This window comes from Triticum dicoccoides, chromosome 1B, assembly GCF_002162155.2.
Source record: "Triticum dicoccoides isolate Atlit2015 ecotype Zavitan chromosome 1B, WEW_v2.0, whole genome shotgun sequence".
NCBI classification, from domain to species: domain Eukaryota; kingdom Viridiplantae; phylum Streptophyta; class Magnoliopsida; order Poales; family Poaceae; genus Triticum; species Triticum dicoccoides.
In genome coordinates, this window is record NC_041381.1 from 612,755,678 (window position 1) to 612,775,993 (window position 20,316).

The following is a 20,316-nucleotide window of genomic DNA, read 5'->3' on the forward strand; positions in this document are numbered from 1 at the left end:
CCCTCGCTTGCCGTCTCTGAACGTCCCAAACTTATCATCCATTGTCCTCTGCTTAGCCTTCACATAACGAATTTCATAGTTATATGTTGCTTTCACCGCATTTTGGTGTGCTTCGCTTCCATGTCTTTCTTCTCCACTATCTCATTTATACATGAGTTTTTTATGAGAGTTGAATTCAGGTTGGGATGATCAACTAGAATGTTTTTCCTCACATAATTATATGGAACAATATTAGTGACAACCCAGTGCATGTTTCACTTGGGCATGTGGTCGTGCACCTTGTCGAGAACCATTTTAAGCACATTTCAAAGTTATAAGTTTGTTTGACTTGATATGTGTGTGTGAAAACCCTATGCACCGACATAGCCCGCTCCATTATGTCACTTCATTCTTCAGTTGTTTCTTTATGGCATACATAGCGAAAACTCAAAACGGTGCCCGGGCTCATCTGCTCCCTCTCAGCAAAAAAATAAAAAAAATACTAGAAAAATTTAAAAAATTCCAAAAAAAATTTGGTGGTAGATAATTTGACGCGTGAGGTGCGCCCCAAAATTCAACTTATTTGGACATCTGAGCAGCTCTCGGCAAAAAAGACAAATCGGGTCAAAACAGTGCGTGAACAGTGAACATTTTTACAGACCCTGATTTTGTCTTTTTTGCCGAGAGCTGCTTAGATGCTCAAATGATATGAATTTTGGGGCGCACCTCACGCGTCAAATTATCTACCACCACAAAAAAAATTGAATTTTTTTGAATTTTTCTAGTATTTTTTTGAATTTTTTTCTAAGCGTGGGTGCAGATGAGCCCGGTGCAGATTAGCCGCACTCCATAAATAGCACCTATTTTGGACCTGGTTCTAATGATATTCCCATGCAGACTCATGGACTCCCATCGATTCATGGTCAGGCCGGTTGAGAGGCCCTGATTCCATGCATAAGGAATCGACACCTCCTCCTTGTCGTCATCCTCACTCACCTTCATCTTCTTAAAAAATATCAGAATCTAGATCATCCGCCAATCCATTCTCATCCGCCAATCCATTGTCATCCTTCTCTTCCATCATCCTTTGCATTTTCTCCCCTTCCCCGTCCACATTAGCCAAACCACTAGCAGCAATATTAGCCAAACCACTAGCAACAATTACAGATGACTGACTCCTCAACCCTGTTTCACGACAAACGACGACGTGTGACATGTAAATCTACTATTCATCGGTTGTGACCCAGGTGGCTGAATCTCATTAGCCGACTGACTACACTGGTTGGGTTCATACACCCGGCCGCCTTCCAATAAATTCCCCTCCTTCGGCACAGTGAATCATCCGTTTTCTGCAACGCCTTAACCAGGTCAACCACTTAGGCTGGTCATAGTGGGGAGTAACTTAGACTAGTAACATGCATATGTTACTAGTCTATGTTACTACCTCTATAGTGCATATTATCATAGATTAGTACTACCTCCGTCCCGGTGTATAAGTCATTCGCGTAGTTCTAGGTCGATAATTTAACTATCTAAATATGTATTATATGTGACAGAAAATATATATTTACAAACTACATCCGTGTGGAAATCTAGTGGTATACTTTTCATGACATATAACACATATTTAATTCCTCAAATCGATGACCTAGAACTACGCAAATGACTTATACACCCGGACGGAGGGAGTATCATAGATGGTTTCATTTATTGCTAAGCATGACACATAGTAGCATCACATTTATTATGTTACGGTATCTACCTATGTTACTATAACCATCTTTCTCTTCTTTAATTGCCTGCCACATAAGCATGTTTGCGAGTTCCAAGTGCATGATACTACTTATGTTATACTATGGTCAGCCTTAGGCTGGTCATAGTGGGAATAACATAGGTCGTAACATACATGCCACATAAGCAAAAAAAATGATGTGTCAGGTAATTAATGAAGAGAGAGGCAAATAGAGTAACATAATATGTTACCATCACATAGCGGTTTCCAATGCAAAACGAGTCTACAAAGTAATAAATGAGGTGATGCATGACACTACACATATGTTACTACCCACTATAGAGGTAGTAACATAGACTAGTAACATATGCATGTTACTAGTCTATGTTACTAACATAGACTAGTAACATATGCATGTTACTAGTCTAAGTTACTCCTATCTATCATGTTCAACTCCCACAAAACATTTTTACCAGATTTGGTCCATACTGCATAAATACTAACGGAGCACTCGTTGGGATCAGACCCAAGACTTGTTGTCAACCAGTATTTCAACTTGTTGCCATAGTAAACAGTGCAATCCACGGACTCAGACATGCCACCTGCCATACAACTCCATATTTGCCATTAAACACATTGAACAAATAGTCACTCCTAACAATGGTAACCAACAGGGGTGCCCCTCGAGCAGCAACTGCAATGACATCCTTCCTCCCAACGGTGGCCCAAACCCTCCCCAGATTGTGCCCTCCCCTCTGGACACAGGCGAGGAAAGAAGACCTCGCAGCACATATTCTGCCAATGCCTCCCAGCCTCCACGACACCAGCAAAGGCCTCCCTCCCCGTGCTTGACCCAATCTAAATCGGTAACAGCCGGCCAAATCGATACCCTGGGAGCTTAGTGAATTTAGAGATTCATCTGCTGTTGAGTACACAACAATTACCTCGCGATATGGATGAACAAGACAATCACATCCCTGGATCTGTAGAAAGAAGGGCTTCATCTAGGCAGCAAATGAGGTTTCGACAAGCAATGATCAAGTTCAGACTCCATTTGTTTGCAAGAGCAGCGCGAGCCGAAATTGCACCATAATACTCAGTGGTACTCTTCCAGCCGTCCATCTCACACGCACAGACACATTGTTCACATCGATAATAACAAGACTAACAACGGAATCGCCAATCAATCAATAAAATAGAGTCAATTAAAACACAAGGAAAATGACAAGTAGCCAAGAGCTATAGGAGGAACCTGATGGTGGTGACCACAACATACTAGTACAAGTTCCCACATAAGAGGTTCCGAGCAACTATATCAAAGAAATGCTTTATTATTATTCCACGGTTTGTCAACTTCGGAGGCTACAAGAACAGCAGGCGTAATGTGTCGTCAAACAAAATAAGACCCCAGAACAGGGAGCAATCTAGAATCATATAAGAAACCGACCAACAACTGACAAATATAGCTGCTCCAGGGCATACCCCCCCTTCCTACATGATGTCAACACTCTAGGCTGCAAAACTTAAGACAGGGACAATCATTTTGCCTTTATTCTCTTCGTACGGAGGAGTTAAACTCCTCCTTTACCTCAAACAGATGCGGCAGCTCCCTGATGCTTGTGCACAAACTCGATGCCCTTCTCGATGCTGGCCTTCAGCTCAGGCTTCAACGCCTCGAGTGCCTTGGCCTCGTAATCGGTCACTCCCTCCAGGTCGGAAGAGATGATGGACTCGACACCATTCTTCCCAATCTTAACTCTGGACGCAAAGAATGGCAGCTCAGTTAGCTCGGACTGGACATACGTGCACTCGTAAACATCTGGATCACCAGCCAGTGCACGGAGTGATGACTCGACAAATCTGGCGGCGGCATATGCCATGGACAAGGTAGCAGATCCAGCACCGGCTTTCGCCTCCACCACCTCTGTCCCCGCGTTCTGTATCCTCTTTGTCAGCTCTTCGGTTTCCTCATCCGTGAAGGTAACAGATGGCCTAGTCTTGGACAACAGAGGTAGGATTGTGATTCCAGCATGACCACCAACAACTGGGACATCAACGTCAATGAGCTTGAGGTCCTTCTTCTGAGCTACAAATGTGTTAGCCCTGACAACATCTAGGGTGGAAACTCCGAAAAGCTTCTTGGGGTTGTAGACACCCTTCTGTTTCAGAATCTCAGCAGCAATCGGCACTGTGGAGTTGACTGGGTTGCTGATAATATGGATAAAGGCCTCAGGGCAATTGTCTGCGACAGCCTCAATAAGCGACTTGACGATGCCCGCGTTGATGTTAAACAGGTCATCACGAGTCATGCCTGGCTTTCTTGGGACCCCAGCAGGGATGACAACAACATCCACACCTTTCAAGCAGTTGGCTAATTCTGCGGGGCCAGTAAAGTCCATGACCTGAGAAGGTGTGTTGCAGTGGCTGAGATCAGCAGCGACTCCCTTGACATTCGCAATATCATACAGGCGCAGTTCTGAGACCAGAGGAGACATCTTGATTAACAGGCCCAATGGCTGTCCGATGCCCCCAGCAGCACCAAGCACTGCCACTTTGTAAGATGCCTCAGGGAGTACCTGAGCCACAGACTTTGCCTTTGGCACAACCCTTGTGGTGACAGACGCCCGAAGAGGTGCGGTCTTGCCAAGGAATGAGGATCCCAATTCGAAGCCAATTGATGACGATGACGCCTTTAAGCCGCCGTAACTTGTGGTTCCATAACTCCTTGGCCTTGAAACCAAAGTGGCCTGAGCACTAACTGAAGTCATGGTAACAGCTGATGCCATGTCCAACTGCAGGAACAGAATTATATGAGATTAATATACAGTGGTAACATGCAGAGTCTAATTACATGTTCCATCTAAGAAATTTGAACCACACTAATAACCTAATATACAGTGGTAAAAGCAGATTCTAATTACACAATCCATGGAGTAGGTATAGGAACACTTGAAACAAATGGTAATGAGAGTAAAACAAGGGTAGTTGATTGTAAGTTAGACTATATATTTTCTTGCGATCATCATCAATGGAACAAGTGATGGCAAACTATTTCCCCCCTCCACTCTGAACATCAAAGGAAACAACGGTAGTACTAATTAATTATGAATTACTGCAGTAAAATAGCAGTTCCAAATTACAGACAAACACTTGTGTCATTTATTCCCAGAGTGCGAATTGCACACAAATGAAACGTATCAGGAGATAAATTTCCCTAGTTAGCATCAGGCAGCACCTTACAGAATCAGCAAAAGTTATTTCATCCTCTATTCAGAATGCAGCGATTAACGCTTTTGCTCAACACGATGCAGGCTGTACGATATTCAGGCAATCAGATCCCTGGATCTGTGCAAGGGGAGTCGTCTGTATTATGGCACTGCACGAAAATCTTGCACAATGGCTCATCCAATCTCACAACAGAAATTAGCAACCTATGACGCCACACAATACGTTGCCACGAGCAGGGCGGATCTAAATAGTGCGGCGACACACCCGGAAATTGCGAAGGTCCCCTCCCCTCCGTACCCTGGTGGGATCGATTGATTTGACAACAGATGGAAAACAAACAACCTAGCTAGCTGCTCATACCTCAAAGGAAGGGAGGACCCAACCCAATGGCCAAAGGCTGGGACGGGGTGGAGATAGCAGCGGGATGTGATGTCCCGGAGGCCGATGAAGTAGGGGAGCGGCGGCGGCGAAGCGCGGCCCGAGGGGGCGGGGTTGAGGGGGCGTCGGCGGTTGGTGGGCGGAGGCAGGTGGGCAGAGGCAGCGGCCTTGGCTCACCCTTTGCTGTTTTTCTTTGGTTGGGGGCAGGTGGCTCTGGACTCCTGGTGATAAATAAATAGCTGGGCACCGGCGGTGGCGGCGCAAGGGAGAGAGAGAGAGAGAGAGAGAGAGATCGGCTTTGATTTTTGTTTATTGCGCTCGCTCGCTCGCTGGACGGTAGCCTCGGAGACAACGGGCTCGCTCTGCCGTTGGCCGTCGCTCCTTTCTCCGTCCGCCGTTAGGTGGACCCGGTACGGGGGCAGCTGGGGCAGGGGATATTTGCCTCTGTGTACTTTTTCGAGATGCTCTTTTTTTTTTGGATAAAAGGATTGTATTACTCAAGAGCAGGAGAGATCATCCCTACACAGGCTAGGGGATGTTAGCCGGTCCAGAGCGGAGCCAGACTACCGTACGGTCTTTCGTTTTACCAAAGTTTGCTGGCACATGGCTTACATTATTTTGCTCTCTAAAAATATGAGTAACACAACACTCCCTATTACCCAGAAGCTCTTTCACCTCTGAGACCACCATAGCATGCTCGGAGCGATCTTGTCCAGTCGCCTTGATCATTGACACGGCCTGCAAGCGGTCGCATTCAAGGGCGGTCGATAGCTCAGTCCACTGTAGGGCTAGGCTGAGGCCTTCCCGGCATCCCTCGAGCTCGGCATGTAGAGGGCCAGAGCACAAACGCAAGGAGCGGCAAGCAGAGAAGATGATGCCGCTGTCATGGCCGCGCAGGACCATCCCAATGTCCGCCCTGCCATCTTTATGTGTGAAGGACCCATCAACATTTAGCTTGGCCCATCCAAACGGCGTCGGTTGCCATTTGCGCGGAATCTTCGACTCTTTCGACACATGCGTTAATGGTTGCTCCGCCCCGTCAGTTGCACAACCATCTTGCCCTTATCCCAGTCTTTTGCTGGATATTGTTGTATGCCTAAAGAGATGCTCTTGTGCTTCTCTAAAAAAAATACAGTTGTGCTTGTATGCTGCTTTAAAAATTAGTGTAATATAGGACGTTTTTTCAGTTTAATTTGAACTATAAAAACATATTATATTTTGATACCAAGATAGCATTAGTTATTCCCTTCCTTTAAGCTTCAGAGGATCTATATATCAGATTATTATTTTTAGATTTTCATCATATTAGTCTCAGTTTTTTAGGGTATATCAGTTTCATTTTGAGTTAAGGTGTTTTGAATCCCATGGCACATTCGATCCACGAAGATGCGAGAGAGAAAATCAGAGGCCATGCATGCACTCTTGTTATATACTATTTACATGTACCATACTACCATGCAAACATGTGAAGCATATTTTATTGGGCGGTTTTAACCCCACAAAACTCTTGCCCTTCACTCACCATCTACCTTGATTGTTGGGAATTTTGAGATGAGCCCTTATAAACCAAATGAGAGGGAGTAGTTGGTATGACAATACCTTACCAAGGCGATCATCACTAGGTGAAACCAAAGACATACTCTTACAAGTTGTTTTGAAGACCGAAAATAATTTAGCATGTACTCCCTTCGGTCCTTTTTACTCTGCATATTACATTTGTGTCAAGTCAAACTTTGCGAAGTTTGACCAAATTTATATTAAAATATATCAAAATCTACAATACCAAATATATATAATGTGAAACTAAATTTCATAATGAATCTAAGAATGATGATTTGGTCAAAGTAGAGATACTTTGACTTCGGACAAAACTTATATGCAGACTAAAAAGGATCAGAGGGAGTATAAACATAAAATAAATGTACTATTTCATACAAATTCAAACATAAAACTATAGCACAACTTGAGAACAAAAACAAAAACAATTGTGTTAATGGTCCAAATCAGTGGGCAGTTGGAAATAACTAACATACTATTCATACCCTCTTTTTTACTATGTGTATTAGATCTCCTTACGAGAAGCCTTTGACCGACAATTACACTATAAGTACCTACTTGCCCATGTGTTGCAATAGGGGTATACATATTCTAGTGGTTCAACATCAATCGTGTCCAACATAAATCTTACACAGATCATATCTAGATTTTAGATTTGATGATTTGTATGGGTAGGGGAAGGCAATGAAAGTTTTGATTTACTTGGCATTTTGGTAAGATTTGATTTGATTGAGTTAATGCATGATATGGGAGAAGGGGCGCGTGGAGGGGATGGATGTGAGGGCGAGCGTACAATGACCAGGTCCTCTTTAATAGTAGAGATATGTAACTTTCATGACACAAAATCATAATTATAAAGAAATACTATGGAATATGAATATAATGACAACAATTTTATGTCACATAAAGTATACGCTAACAGAGTAATCCTAGAAACACTAAAAAAGCAGAGTAATCCTAGGTGTAGTGAGTTTTAGAGTTCCTCTTCAACCAAACTTCGATCTGCATAATGAACCTTAAGTTGTATTTTACTTTCTTGTATCTTGTCAGATTTTGTATCCCCCCCCAAGTTTCATGTCTTTGAGAGACAAAGAAATTTGAAAACGGGAGAATGCCTTTAGGATGAGCGGAATCGGGAAAACAATTCAATCTAGTGTGATCCACCAAATTGCAAACCATAGCATGCACTCTTTCTTTTAGATTTCATATATATTCCTCCTCCAAAACGCTTTGCCCTAAGTATATAGCAGTCCTTTCAGGGAATCAGGCAAGGGTTCTGATGCATTACTTCAGAAGTGAAGTATTTTGACTTTACCACCATTGTACTTCTTTAGAGGAATCATGTGCTTATTGACCTGGCTTGAGATTGTAACATTTCAATTTTGATGGCACCCTCATATTTTTTTGCAATGTCACTTAACTAAACATATATTTGAATCCACATCCTCCTATACAAAGCTACAAACATGCACTTATGGTTCCAATAGATGATATAGAGATCAGTTAGTTTTTGTAAATGTGAACCTCGTTGCAGCAACAGTAATAGATTGTATCCGTTAGATAATATTGAGATTGCAAGGATTATTTCCTTGGCATCTTGCATCTAGTCAAGTCATTTGAGATTTTATTAATTTGATGTCAGGTGTAATTGATTTTATCTGAATATAACCAAACATATGTGATTGGTCACCGAGATGTGGTGTTAGTGTAGATGCGACAATTTTGAGGGTTTTTATCTTTAGTCAACATGTGAGTTTCATACATGTCTTGCTTTTAACAATGATATGTCTATGTAGTGGAGCACATGACATTCTTGAGTTGACTTGTGTTCGGATAAATGGAGTTGTTGCTTAAGGAGCAACTATATCACTCGCCGCGAGTGATCCTTCATCTCTATCATCATTCTATAGTGCATTTTGCAAATATAAAGTTACCATGGTACATATTAAGTTGCCATGAGACTGTAACCTATAAATCCATCTATGCACTAATGCTACTTCTCTTCACCACCATTGTACCAAGACAATTAATAATACTAAATATCTACTACATCTAATTAATTTTCATGCAATGAGTAAAGTCACACCTACTTGAGTGGGGTATCATGCATATTTTCTCTCTACATATGCCAAAAATTTGAGATATCATGTAATGAGTGACCCATGTAGTGAGGCTAGAAAATGGAGGGCATATGATTTTCTTGTCTTCTCTAGAAAAAACAACTTGAGAATATGGTGATACATTCGGGATGAGCGGTATTGGGGAAAGGGTTCAACCGAGCTCCCTTGCTGATATTACAGTAACAAAGATAGTTCCTCTTTGGACAAACATATTGTTAAATCCGATGAGTTTGAACCATTCCCTCATTCTTCTTTGTTGTGTTTATCTTCCTTTTCCCGATTTGGCACCAACGAAGGTCACATGTGCCAGCCACTCCTCTAGTTGGTTGTTTTAGTGGACGATAGCGAATTGGCCTCCACAATTAGCTAAATTTGCTTCGACTTAACATAAATTGGTGTACTAGTTCTGGAAATTAAGGGAATTAATTATCCCATCAAAATAATTTTCCTGACCATGCATCTTTCTTTTCCTCTTGTATGAGTATAACTTTGTTTCCGGTGTGACATTAATTTACTTCTGGCACAACTAAAATTTGCTTCGGTCTATACATAGATTTTCTAATGTAATCATTTGTAGCAAAGTCGTGCTTCCATCGAGTAACAAATTCTGTCTCCATGATAACAAAAAATTGCTCCAATTTAGCACAAAAAAGGTACTACGTAGTGGCAAAATTTGCTTCCAAATACAATACTTTTTTAATTTCATCAACCAAAGAGTTCTTTCCATAGAAATATGGATTTGTTTCCATCAAACATAATTTTATTTCAAATGACATGAGGATATGTTGACGTGATGATGAACATTTGCTTTCGTTAAATGAAGAATTTGCATCCGACAAGCTTAGTTAAACCTGATGAAGATAACAAACACGCCCTTAATGTATAAGTTGAGAATTTGATTCTTCATGTGTTGACTTGTTCTTCTTTAACCACAAAAAGAAGCAACCATGACAAATAGATAATTTGTAAATGTGTTATCAATTTAAATGACCAAATTACAAGGACGACTATATATGTATCATATACATGTATTATCACATGGAATCACATGCATCTTCATCTCTACATGCATGTAAACAAGAGTAAGTACATATAACACATATGGAGAGAGATCAATTGTTGTATAGTGAGTAATTGGGAGGTAGGACATGTTATTCCTTTCTCTTCCCGGACCGAGTACGTTGGGCTGTAGTTCACGTATGTGCTCTCGTACGCATTCCTCCACATGCAGACGGTTGATTAGTTAGAGCTGCGAGAGGAACTGAAGCTACCTGAGGATGGGGTTGAGGGCCTCCATGAGCTTCTCCCAGGGGTGGTTGTGGACGCCCTCGTACGTGGTCACCACAATGCTCGTGTCCTTGGCCAGCCGCTGCACTTACTTATTCACGTTGCACGTGTGGTGCGTGCACCTGTAGTAGCTCCTGGATCACCAAACAAATGTCGGCATGCATGCATGTATTAGTCGGTGAAAGACAAAACATGATGTCTTTTAAGGAAGAAAAAACTTACTAAGCAAGCTGATGAAAATACTACTACTACTACTTGGCATTGTTGTTCGGTTGTAGCAATTAATCAGTGCATGTAACTGCAGGCGCTGACATGTGGTGTGTGTTTGCAAGTGTTGCTACAACACATTACACTTGTGTACAACTTTTCGGTACTTCATTTGTTTCACAAAGCACACTAATTGAATTGCAAAATTAAACTATATGTGCTTCAATTTGATTGAGTGTGTTTGTTGAATGTCTAATAGGGCCAATCATATTACAATTTGAAAATCTAGGGATCAAATCTTCAGCAAGGCGACTATTATTTGGGAACAAATGCTTGAACAACTTACAAAGGAGGAAGAAGGCACTAGATTCACATGTTTGTACAATAGATAGTATTAAGATTGTACATGTGAATCTCATTGCAGCAACATTAATATATTTTATCCAATAGATAGTATTAAGATTGCAAGGATTATTTCCTTGACATCTTGCATCTAGTCAAATCATTTGAGGTGTTATTAATTTGATGTCAAGTGTAATTGATTTTTATCTAAAAAGAATCAAACATCTGTAGTTGGTCATCGAGATGTGGTGTTAGCGTAGATGTGATGATTTTGAGAATTTTATCTTTAGTCAATATATGTGAGCTTCAGACATGTCTTCCCATTTCAGAATGATATGTCTATGTAGTGGAGCACATAACATTCTGGAGTGGACTTACTCAAAACTTCAAATGAATGGAGGGTTGCTTAAGGATCATCTTGTTGGGGAACGTAGTAATTTCAAAAATTTCTTACGCACACGTAAGATCATGGTGATGCATAGCAACGAGAGGGGAGAGTGTTGTCCACGTACCCTCGTAGACCGAAAGCGGAAGCGTTAGCACAACGCTGTTGATGTAGTCGTACATCTTCACGATCCGACCGATCAAGTACCGAACGTACGACACCTCCGAGTTCAGCACACGTTCAACTCGATGACGTCCCACGAACTCCGATCCAGCAGAGCTTTCCAGGAGAGTTCCGTCAGCACGACGGCGTGATGACGGTGTCGATGATGCTACCGACGCAGGGCTTCGCCTAAGCACCGCTACGATATTACCAAGGTGGAATATGGTGGAGGGGGGCACCGCACACGGCTAAGAGATCAAGAGATCAATTGTTGTGTCTAGAGGTGCCCCCTGCCCCCGTATATAAAGGTGGAGAGGAGGAGGGGGCGGCCAAGGAGGAGGAGGTGCGCCTAAGGGGGCAATCCTACTCCAAGTAGGATTCCCCCCTCTTTCCTAGTCCAAGTAGGAGAGGGGAAGGAAGGGGAGGAGAAGAAGAAGGAAAGGGGGGGGGGGTCGGCTCCCTAGTCCAATTCGGTTTGGGATAGGAGGGCCGCGCACCCCTAGCGGGCCGTGCGCCCCTAGCGGGCTGCCTCTCCTCTTCCTCCAAATGGGCCCATGAGGCCCAATAACCCCCCGGGGGGTTTCGGTAACCCCCTGGTACTCCGGTATATGCCCGAAACCCTCCGAAACCATTCCGGTGTCCGAACATAGTTATCCAATATATCGATCTTTACGTCTCGACTATTTAGAGACTCCTCGTCACGTCCGTGATCATATCCGGGACTCCGAACTACCTTTGGTACATCAAAACACAAAAACTCATAATACCGATCGTCACCAAACTTTAAGCGTGCGGACCCTACGGGTTCGAGAACTATGTAGACATGACCGAGACACCTTTCCGGTCAATAACCAATAGCGGAACCTGGATGCTCATATTGGTTCCCACATATTCTACGAAGATCTTTATCGGTCAAACCGCATAACTACATACGTTGTTCCCTTTGTCATCGGTATGTTACTTGCCCGAGATTCAATCGTTACCTAGTTCAATATCGTTACCAGAAAGTCTCTTTACTCGTTATGTAATGCATCATCCGGCAACTAACTCATTAGTCACATTGCTTGCAAGGCTTATAGTGATGTGCATTACCGAGAGGGCCCAGAGATACCTCTCCGACAATCGGAGTGACAAATCCTAATCTCGAAATACGCCAACTGAACAAGTACCTTCGAAGACACCTGTATAGCTCCTTTATAATCACCGAGTTACTTGTGACGTTTGGTAGCACAAAAACTGTTCCTCCGGTAAACGGGAGTTGCATAATCTCATAGTCATAGGAACATGTATAAGTCATGAAGAAAGCAATAGCAACATACTAAACGATCAAGTGCTAAGCTAACATAATGGGTCAAGTCAATCACATCATTATCCTAATGATGTGATCCCGTTAATCAAATGACAACTCATGTCTATGGCTAGGAAACACAACCATCTTTGATCAATGATTTGGTAGACCAGTTCCAACAGCTGTCTCACTTGTACGTTTGGTTGGAGCGGCTAGGTATTTGAACCTGAGGACACACAGTCCCAGACACACAGTCCTCACCGTCTTCTCCTTGAGCTAAGGTCACACAGACCTCGCCCAATCACTCGTGGTAAGTCTTCAGGTGACTTCCAAACCTTCACAAACTAGGTCACTCGGCGATCCACAATCCCTCTTGGATGCTCTAGACCATGACGCCTAACCGTCTGGAAGAAGCACAGTCTTCAAAGGTAACAAGCGTCGGATCCACGCATGATCAATCTCTTCAGTGATGCTCAATCACTTTGGGTTGTAGGTGTGTTGGGTTTGGGTTTTCCTTACTTGATGATTTTTGCTCAAAGTCCTCGGAGGATGGGATGCTCTCAAATGACAAGTGTCAGTTTCTCTTGGAGCAGCCAACCAGCTAGTGGTTGTAAGGGGCGGCTATTTATAGCCTAGGGAGCAACCCGACATGATAAGACATAAATGCCCTTCAATGATATGACCGTTAGGTGGGTAGATATTTTGGGATAGCTGGCGCATAGCACAACAACGGTCAGAAATTTGACTCTCAAATTCCTCAAGGCTATCATGTTCCTCACTGTGTAGGAAATTCGCACTAGCGAATTCCTAACTCCTCAGTTAGAACAAATTCCTCAGAAACCAGAAGAACTTCGTCTCTGTCACTGAAGAATATGACTGAACTGTATGAGATTTCCAATGGCTTCACTCGAAGGGATTGGTAGGTGTAGGATTTTGAGTTGAGGATCACATGGAAATTTTTCCTTAGTATTTCCTCGACCCCCTTTAACAGTACGGTATTTCCTATGACTCAAGAAAGAGAAAATGAAACTACAAAAACAATAGTCTTCACGCTTAAAGTTCCTCGAATGATTGCCAAGTCTTCAAGGTCACACCAATTTCTTCACTTTCAAAGTCTTCAGAAAGTCTTCGGAAATCCAAAGTCTTCAGTTGAAGAACTTCATTTTTAGGGGTCGACTTTTTCTGTAAATATCAAACTCCTCATAGACTTATAGACCTGTGTACACTCACAAACGCATCAGTCCCTTAGCCTATAAGTCTTCAATACACCAAAATCACTAAGGGGCACTAGATGCACTTACAATCTCCCCCTTTTTGGTGATTGATGACAATATAGGTTAAGTTTTCAACGGGGATAAACATATGAAGTGCAAATACTGATATTGAGGAATTTGATTGCAAGATATAGAAGAACTCCCCCTGTAGATGTGCATAGTGAGGAATTTGCTTTTGAAGCAATGCACACTTGAAGAGTATAATCATGGAGATCTCCCCCTATATCTTGTAATTCATACACACATTTGACATATAATATGAAGAATTTGAAATGCATGATGAAATATGGTGATTGATGTAATTCAGCATGCGTACATTGGCATTAATGAGGAATAAGCATGCAGAAGAACTCAGCAAAAGTATCAGGCCACCATAGAATTTTAGTTTACAACTCGATCCAGTAAAGTCATCAAAAGAACGAGAGTTGTAACTTAGCAAAAAAAACGCCCATATAAGGTAGACCCGCTTGAAGACTAACTCAAATTTCTCCCCCTTTGTCATCGAATTACCAAAAGGGTTGAAAATGAGGACTAACGCCCCTGAAGAATATCATGATGACGGAGGAGCGCCAGCGTTGTTGGGGTCTTGTGTCGTTGTAGGGCCTGCCGCAGTGTCGTCCAAGTCTTCATACTCGTCCGTGTCGCGTGATGAAGAATATGAACTGGCGACCAAGGAAGGAACCTTGACCTTCTTGTCACTACTAGAAAAAGGGCTATAGATGATATGGACACTAATGGTGCACCAGACATGTGGTCATCCATTAGTATATACTAATGGCGCACCATGTGTTGGTGCGCCATTAGTGTCCAAATACTAATGGCGCACCACATTCACGGTGCGCCATTAGTAACAATTTTTTTTCAAAACTAGTAATGGCGCACCAGGGGATAGTGCGCCATTACTAGTTAAACTAGTAATGGCGCACCACATCCACAGTGCGCCACTAGTAATTTTTTTCAATTTTTTTTCAAACTTTTTTTTCAAAGTTAGTAATGGTGCACCCTGGGTCTGGTGCGCCATTAGTAGTTAAAACTAGTAATGGCGCACCACACCCACGGTGCGCCATTACTAACAATATTCAAAGTTAGTAATGGCGCACCGTGGGTGTGGTGCGCCATTACTATTTTAACTAGTAATGGCGCACCACACCCACGGTGCGCCATTACTAATTTTGACCCAAAATTCCCCCGAATGCACCCCCGGGACCGCTTTTTAGTTTAAAAAAAAAGAAAATGATGGAAATGTCAAAAAAATAAAAGAAAATAAGTTTTCCATGTGATATGTGGTCTAGTTGTTGGGAAAATTTACAAACATGAATTTCGACTTTATTTGCAAAATCTCTCAGGAATTTGTAAAATGGCATAACTTTTGCATACGAACTCGGATTAAAAGTTTTTTATATGAAAAATCATCTACTAGAAAAGTTACATCCGAATTTATCCGGGGGAACCCGGTTAAACAATTTTAAAATCCTCAAAAATCTAACAGAAAAAAAGTTATGGGGCTTTCAAGATTTAGAGGCAAAAAAATTCAAAATTTTTCAAACTTACTAGTGGCACACCGTTTGCTAGGTGCGCCACTAGTAACAGAAAAAAATAGTTTCTAATTTCTTTTCGGGATTTAAAAAAAAATATGATACGTAATATGAACGGAAGTTTGAAATATTTTTTCAAAATTTCATCACACTCATGAACATGAACAAAGTCCTAAACATCAACAAGGTTTAATAGGATTGATATGCTAGATATATCAACAAGTGCTTGTGAAGTGAGCTGGTGCTGGGGTTGGATTGAACTTTGAAGTTAAGCATGCTTGGGCTGGAGTAGTGTGAGGATGGGTGACCTTTCGGGAAGTTTGACCACAAAGTGTGATTTGACCTGAGATTAAGCATATTGACCCGAGATTAAGCCATAGTGACCCGAGATTAAGAAAAAACGAAAAAAAAAAATTGAAAAAAAATTGAAAAAAATTTGTTACTAATGGAGCACTCCTATGTGGTGCGCCATTACTAAGTGAGATAGTAATGGTGCACCTCTAGGCATACTAATGGCGCACTACAGGTGCGCCATTAGTATTTGGTATTACTAATGGCACACCACTGGTGTGCCATAGTAAAAAATACTAGTGGCGTGGTACTAGTGGCGCACCAGTAGTGCGCCATTAGTAGGCAAAACTGGTGCGCCACTAGTAGGCCTTTTCCTAGTAGTGTGTATTTCTTCGGTGGAGGAGCAGACCAGTCAAAATCTTCCTTGAAACCCATTTGCTTCAGATCTTCTTCACCATAGAGATGTGACAGAATAGTCCAGGTGCGATCGAAGACTTCATGGAGGTAGTAATGGTTTTTCTTCACTGCATTATGTGTAGCAGTCATGTTGTGAAGAATAGAGCCAAATTGACGCTTAACCCATTTGTGGTTTCGATCCACCTTCTGGTGAAGACTAATAAGCAGCTCATGGTTAGTCATCACACGAGGAGCAGTGGCTTGAGGATTTGACTTGGGAGCATTGGCAGCAGAGTCATGAGTGGCAGAGTCATCATTGGTGGAATAAGATGCAGCTTTGCAAAACTGACCATCCAATGGACGAATGCCTTCATCAATAACAGCCGGTGCCTTGCCCTTCTCATCAGCTGAGGAATATGTCCGCTTGAGGACTTCAATCGGGGGCAAGTAGCTGAGGTGATTCTGAAAATCAGCTTTGTAGTTGAGTGAAGACCTTGTTCTGAGGAATCTCATAATCCAAGGAGCATAAGGCTTCAGCTCAAACAGAGAAAGTGCAACATTTGCCAGAGTCCTCATGAAGAAATCATGATAATTGATAGGGATGCCATGCATGATGTTGAATAGCATATTCTTCATGATGCCAACAATTTCCTCATCAGATGAGTCGTGGCCTTTGATAGGACTCATAGTCTTTGTCAGAATGCGTCAGACGATTCTTGGCACATACAACAATTCCTTCATGAGGAATTTGGTCCTTGGGGCTTGACCAGGCTTCAGAGGCTTCATGAGCACTTGCATGTAATGAGCTGTGAGTTCAGGCTCTTGGTACAGACAACGAGCACCTTCAGGTGGAGGACTAATTGGCAGGGCACGAAGTAATTCAGAGGCCGGTGCCTTGTAATGAGTGTTTTCGGTCATCCAGTCAAACACCAAAGTGTTGGTATCATCAGCATCACCTGTGATGTGCAGTGTGGCGTAGAACTGAAGAATAAGCTCTTCATTCCAATCAACTATGTCAGAGCAAAAGTTGAGCAGTCCTGCATCATGAAGCATACTGAGGACTTGAGAGAAGCAAGGCATTGATTCCATGTCCACGTGAGGAATATGCTCGTGGTCGAAGACTTTGTCTTTGTTCAAAAGCAGTGAAGAATAGAAATTGGCCTGACTGGCAGTCCAGAAGCGCTTCCTTCTAAGACGAGCATTGTCATAAGGGTTGAATTTGGTGAAGAAAACATGCTCGCCAAAGAAGTCATCAGCCTTGGATTTCTGCTTCTTTGAGAAGGGATCCTTTGGCTTGGGCTGAGGAGTATTAGTCAATTGCATCACCACCTCAGGTATCACAATCTCAGGATCCACAGGCTGAGGAATTGGAGGTTCTTCTTCAGCTGCAGCCCGGGTCTTCAATTCTTCATTTACAGTTTCATCAGCACTAGTGGCTGGAATTTCTTCATGGACAGATGGGGTTGCATGAGGTTCTTCAGATCCCATTTGTACTTCAGTAGCAGCAGGGGACTAAGGAATTGCTTGAAGTGGAGTGAACATCGGAGAGTTGGGGTGCTGACTTTCCCAAAAGTCATCATTCAGCACCGGTGTGGTACAGCCAATGTCCACATCCTCATCTTCCATTTCTTCAATGCCGGCCTCTTCAGCAATGAACTGAGGCATAGGCCAGGAGACAACTAGTGTTGAAGGGATAGCATCCACTTTAATTTCTTCATCCAACTGCTCTGACGAAGCAGCAGAAGGATTCTCTTCATCGGATTCGCTTGGAATCAAATAATCTTCACCAAAAGGAACAAGGTCCTTTGATGGCATGAATGAGACAGGAACGACATCAATTGGGTTGTTAATTGAGCTTATCAAAGGCTTCATCTTCTTCGGAGCTGAAGAATTTAATGAAGTTGATGCCTTCCTTTTCTTCACAATTGCACGCTCTGCAGCCTTGGTCTTCTTCGCATTTGATGCAGATGGAAGAATCGGAGTTGGTGTAGGCGCAGGAGGAGCAGAGGAATTGGGTTCAGTATCTTCAGGTGCAGCTGATGCAGTTGCCCTGACTTCTTCATTTTCTCCAGGTGCACCACTAGTGGATGCCCTGGCAATTTCTTCAGCGACTGGAATTTCTTCAGCCCTGGTACTTTCTTTTTCTTCAGCAGCCTGATTGTCATCAGCGGTGATGGAATGTTCTTCAGTAGGCTAAGCAGATGCTTCAGTCAGAGTGACTTCAATATGCACAGGAGCAGCAACACTTGAAGTGAATGTCTTTGTCATCTTGACGAACCGGACCTTGGCACCCTTCCAGTCAGCATGGTAGAGATTGCATTCATCTCTCAGTTGCTTGATCTTAGCTTGCAAGGCAACGAGTTGATCAGGGGTAAGAGTGAGGACATTGTCCTTTAGGTAGCGCTGCTTCTTGTACTGCGCTTTCTTGAGTCTTCTTCCTTCTTCAAATTTCCACTTTTCTTCTTCAATGAAGGCAGTCAACACATGACTTTGACCAGGAGTGAGGTTCATCTTCGATAAAGGCGTGTTTGGGTCCTTGTGCCATAGATCAATGAAATCTAGGATCAACTTCGGATCCAGTAACATTGGCACATTGCTGCCTTTGGCTCTAGTGGCCCTGGCCTGCCTGTCTCTGATGATTTTGGCAAGTTCTTCATCATCAGCATCATCATAAGAAGGCACTTGAAAGGCGACCTGCTTCTTGTGAGGACTTGGTCGAAGGCCTCGTCCAGCAGTGGCCTTTTTCTTCAGCAGAGAGGGGCCAGTTGAGGAATTTGGTGCAGCCGAGGAACTTGCAGAAGCTCCTGAGGCAATTGAGATGCTGTAGTCCTTTGGCACGTGGAGAGATGCACAGGTGCAGAGGATTTAGTTGGAGCAGCTGAAGACTTTGTCGGAGGAGCTAATGACTTTGAAGGAGGAGCAGATTGAGGAATTGGACATGAGGGCTTTGAAGAATCTGGCCGTGAGGGCATTGCTGAGGAACTTGGCCGTGAGGGAATTGAGGGTGAAGCACTTGGCTTGTGAGCAGGCTTCTTAGCCATGGCCTTCTTCGGCTTGCTAGCAGAGGCCTCAGCAGCGGTACCAGCAACAGCAGAGTCTTCATTAAATTTCCTCACTGCTTCCTTTGCTTGTTTAGCCAGTTTGGCCTGGCGCTTTGCCCATTCATCAGGATAATCCTCACCGCGCTTGAGGCTGGTGGGATCTGCCAATTGGCTAGGTGCCAATGGAGGTCTTGGGCATGAAGGGTTGAGTGCGAATTTCTTCATATACTTGGGAATGACATATCTGTAGTCCCTCCATTCCCGTGCCCATCTCCTCTCAATCTTTTGAATGCGCACCTTGCACTGATTTTTATCTTCCTCAGGGGGTGTGCAGTATCTAGCATAAATATCATCAGGGATCTCGAATGTTGTGTTGACCTCAGGCCTCTTTCCACCCTTCTGTGACCGTCAACCATTTTCTTCAACTAAGGAATATGAACAACTGAAGTTTCTAAAGAGGTGTGCAACTTTTCTTCGAGGAATGCTGCAAATGAGTTAAGTTGATGAGAACCTAGTGATTCAGCAGTGGTCATGAGTACCTGTGAACAGAGTATAGTTGCGAGGAATTTGGAGAGGTCATAAGCGTTCTCAGAAGGTTTTTCAAAAAGAATAAGTTTGAGGAAATTTACCAGATGAGTCTTGAAGAATTTCACTAAGCATTCTTTGTCTTAGGTTCCAGAGTTGTATAGATTGAAAATCCACACAATTGAGGAATCTTTAAGAAAAACATTGCTTAGAGAAACGAATCAAGAGCAGATGATATGTGAGGTGTTCAATGTGTGAAGATTTGAAGAATAAACACCTTTGAAGATTTTCAAGAAAACATTTGAATCAAAGAGGGCAGTAAAAGTAACTTTTAATTACCCTTGATGAAGAACACGATGAACTGAGAAGTGTAGATGTGAAGTTCGTCAGTTCATATCTTCCACGCCCTAACTCGGCAGAGGAAGACAGCTACGGCGGCGGCGGAGTGAAGAAATCCACAACTGGCATGAGTACGACGGCGACGGGGTCGAGGCAGTGAAGGTCTTCCTCACCAGCAATGATGGATTAGCGGCGACGCTAGGGTTTGAGAAGCTCGAGCGGGAGTGAGAACGAGCGGAGTAAAAAACGA

The 20,316-nt window shown here is 43.0% G+C and overlaps 1 protein-coding gene across 1 annotated transcript; it reads right to left on the bottom strand.

Annotated features, from left to right (window-relative positions):
• Positions 1–3,022: 3,022 nt before the first annotated feature.
• LOC119349120 (malate dehydrogenase, chloroplastic-like) lies at positions 3,023–5,534 on the bottom strand. The gene is made up of 2 exons (XM_037617133.1): positions 5,300–5,534; positions 3,023–4,503 (listed from the first exon to the last, which is right to left on the bottom strand). Exon 2 carries the CDS (start codon positions 4,495–4,497, stop codon positions 3,301–3,303), a length of 1,197 nt encoding a protein of 398 aa, XP_037473030.1. The 5' UTR covers positions 4,498–4,503; positions 5,300–5,534; the 3' UTR covers positions 3,023–3,300.
• Between the last annotated feature and the right edge of the window lie 14,782 nt (positions 5,535–20,316).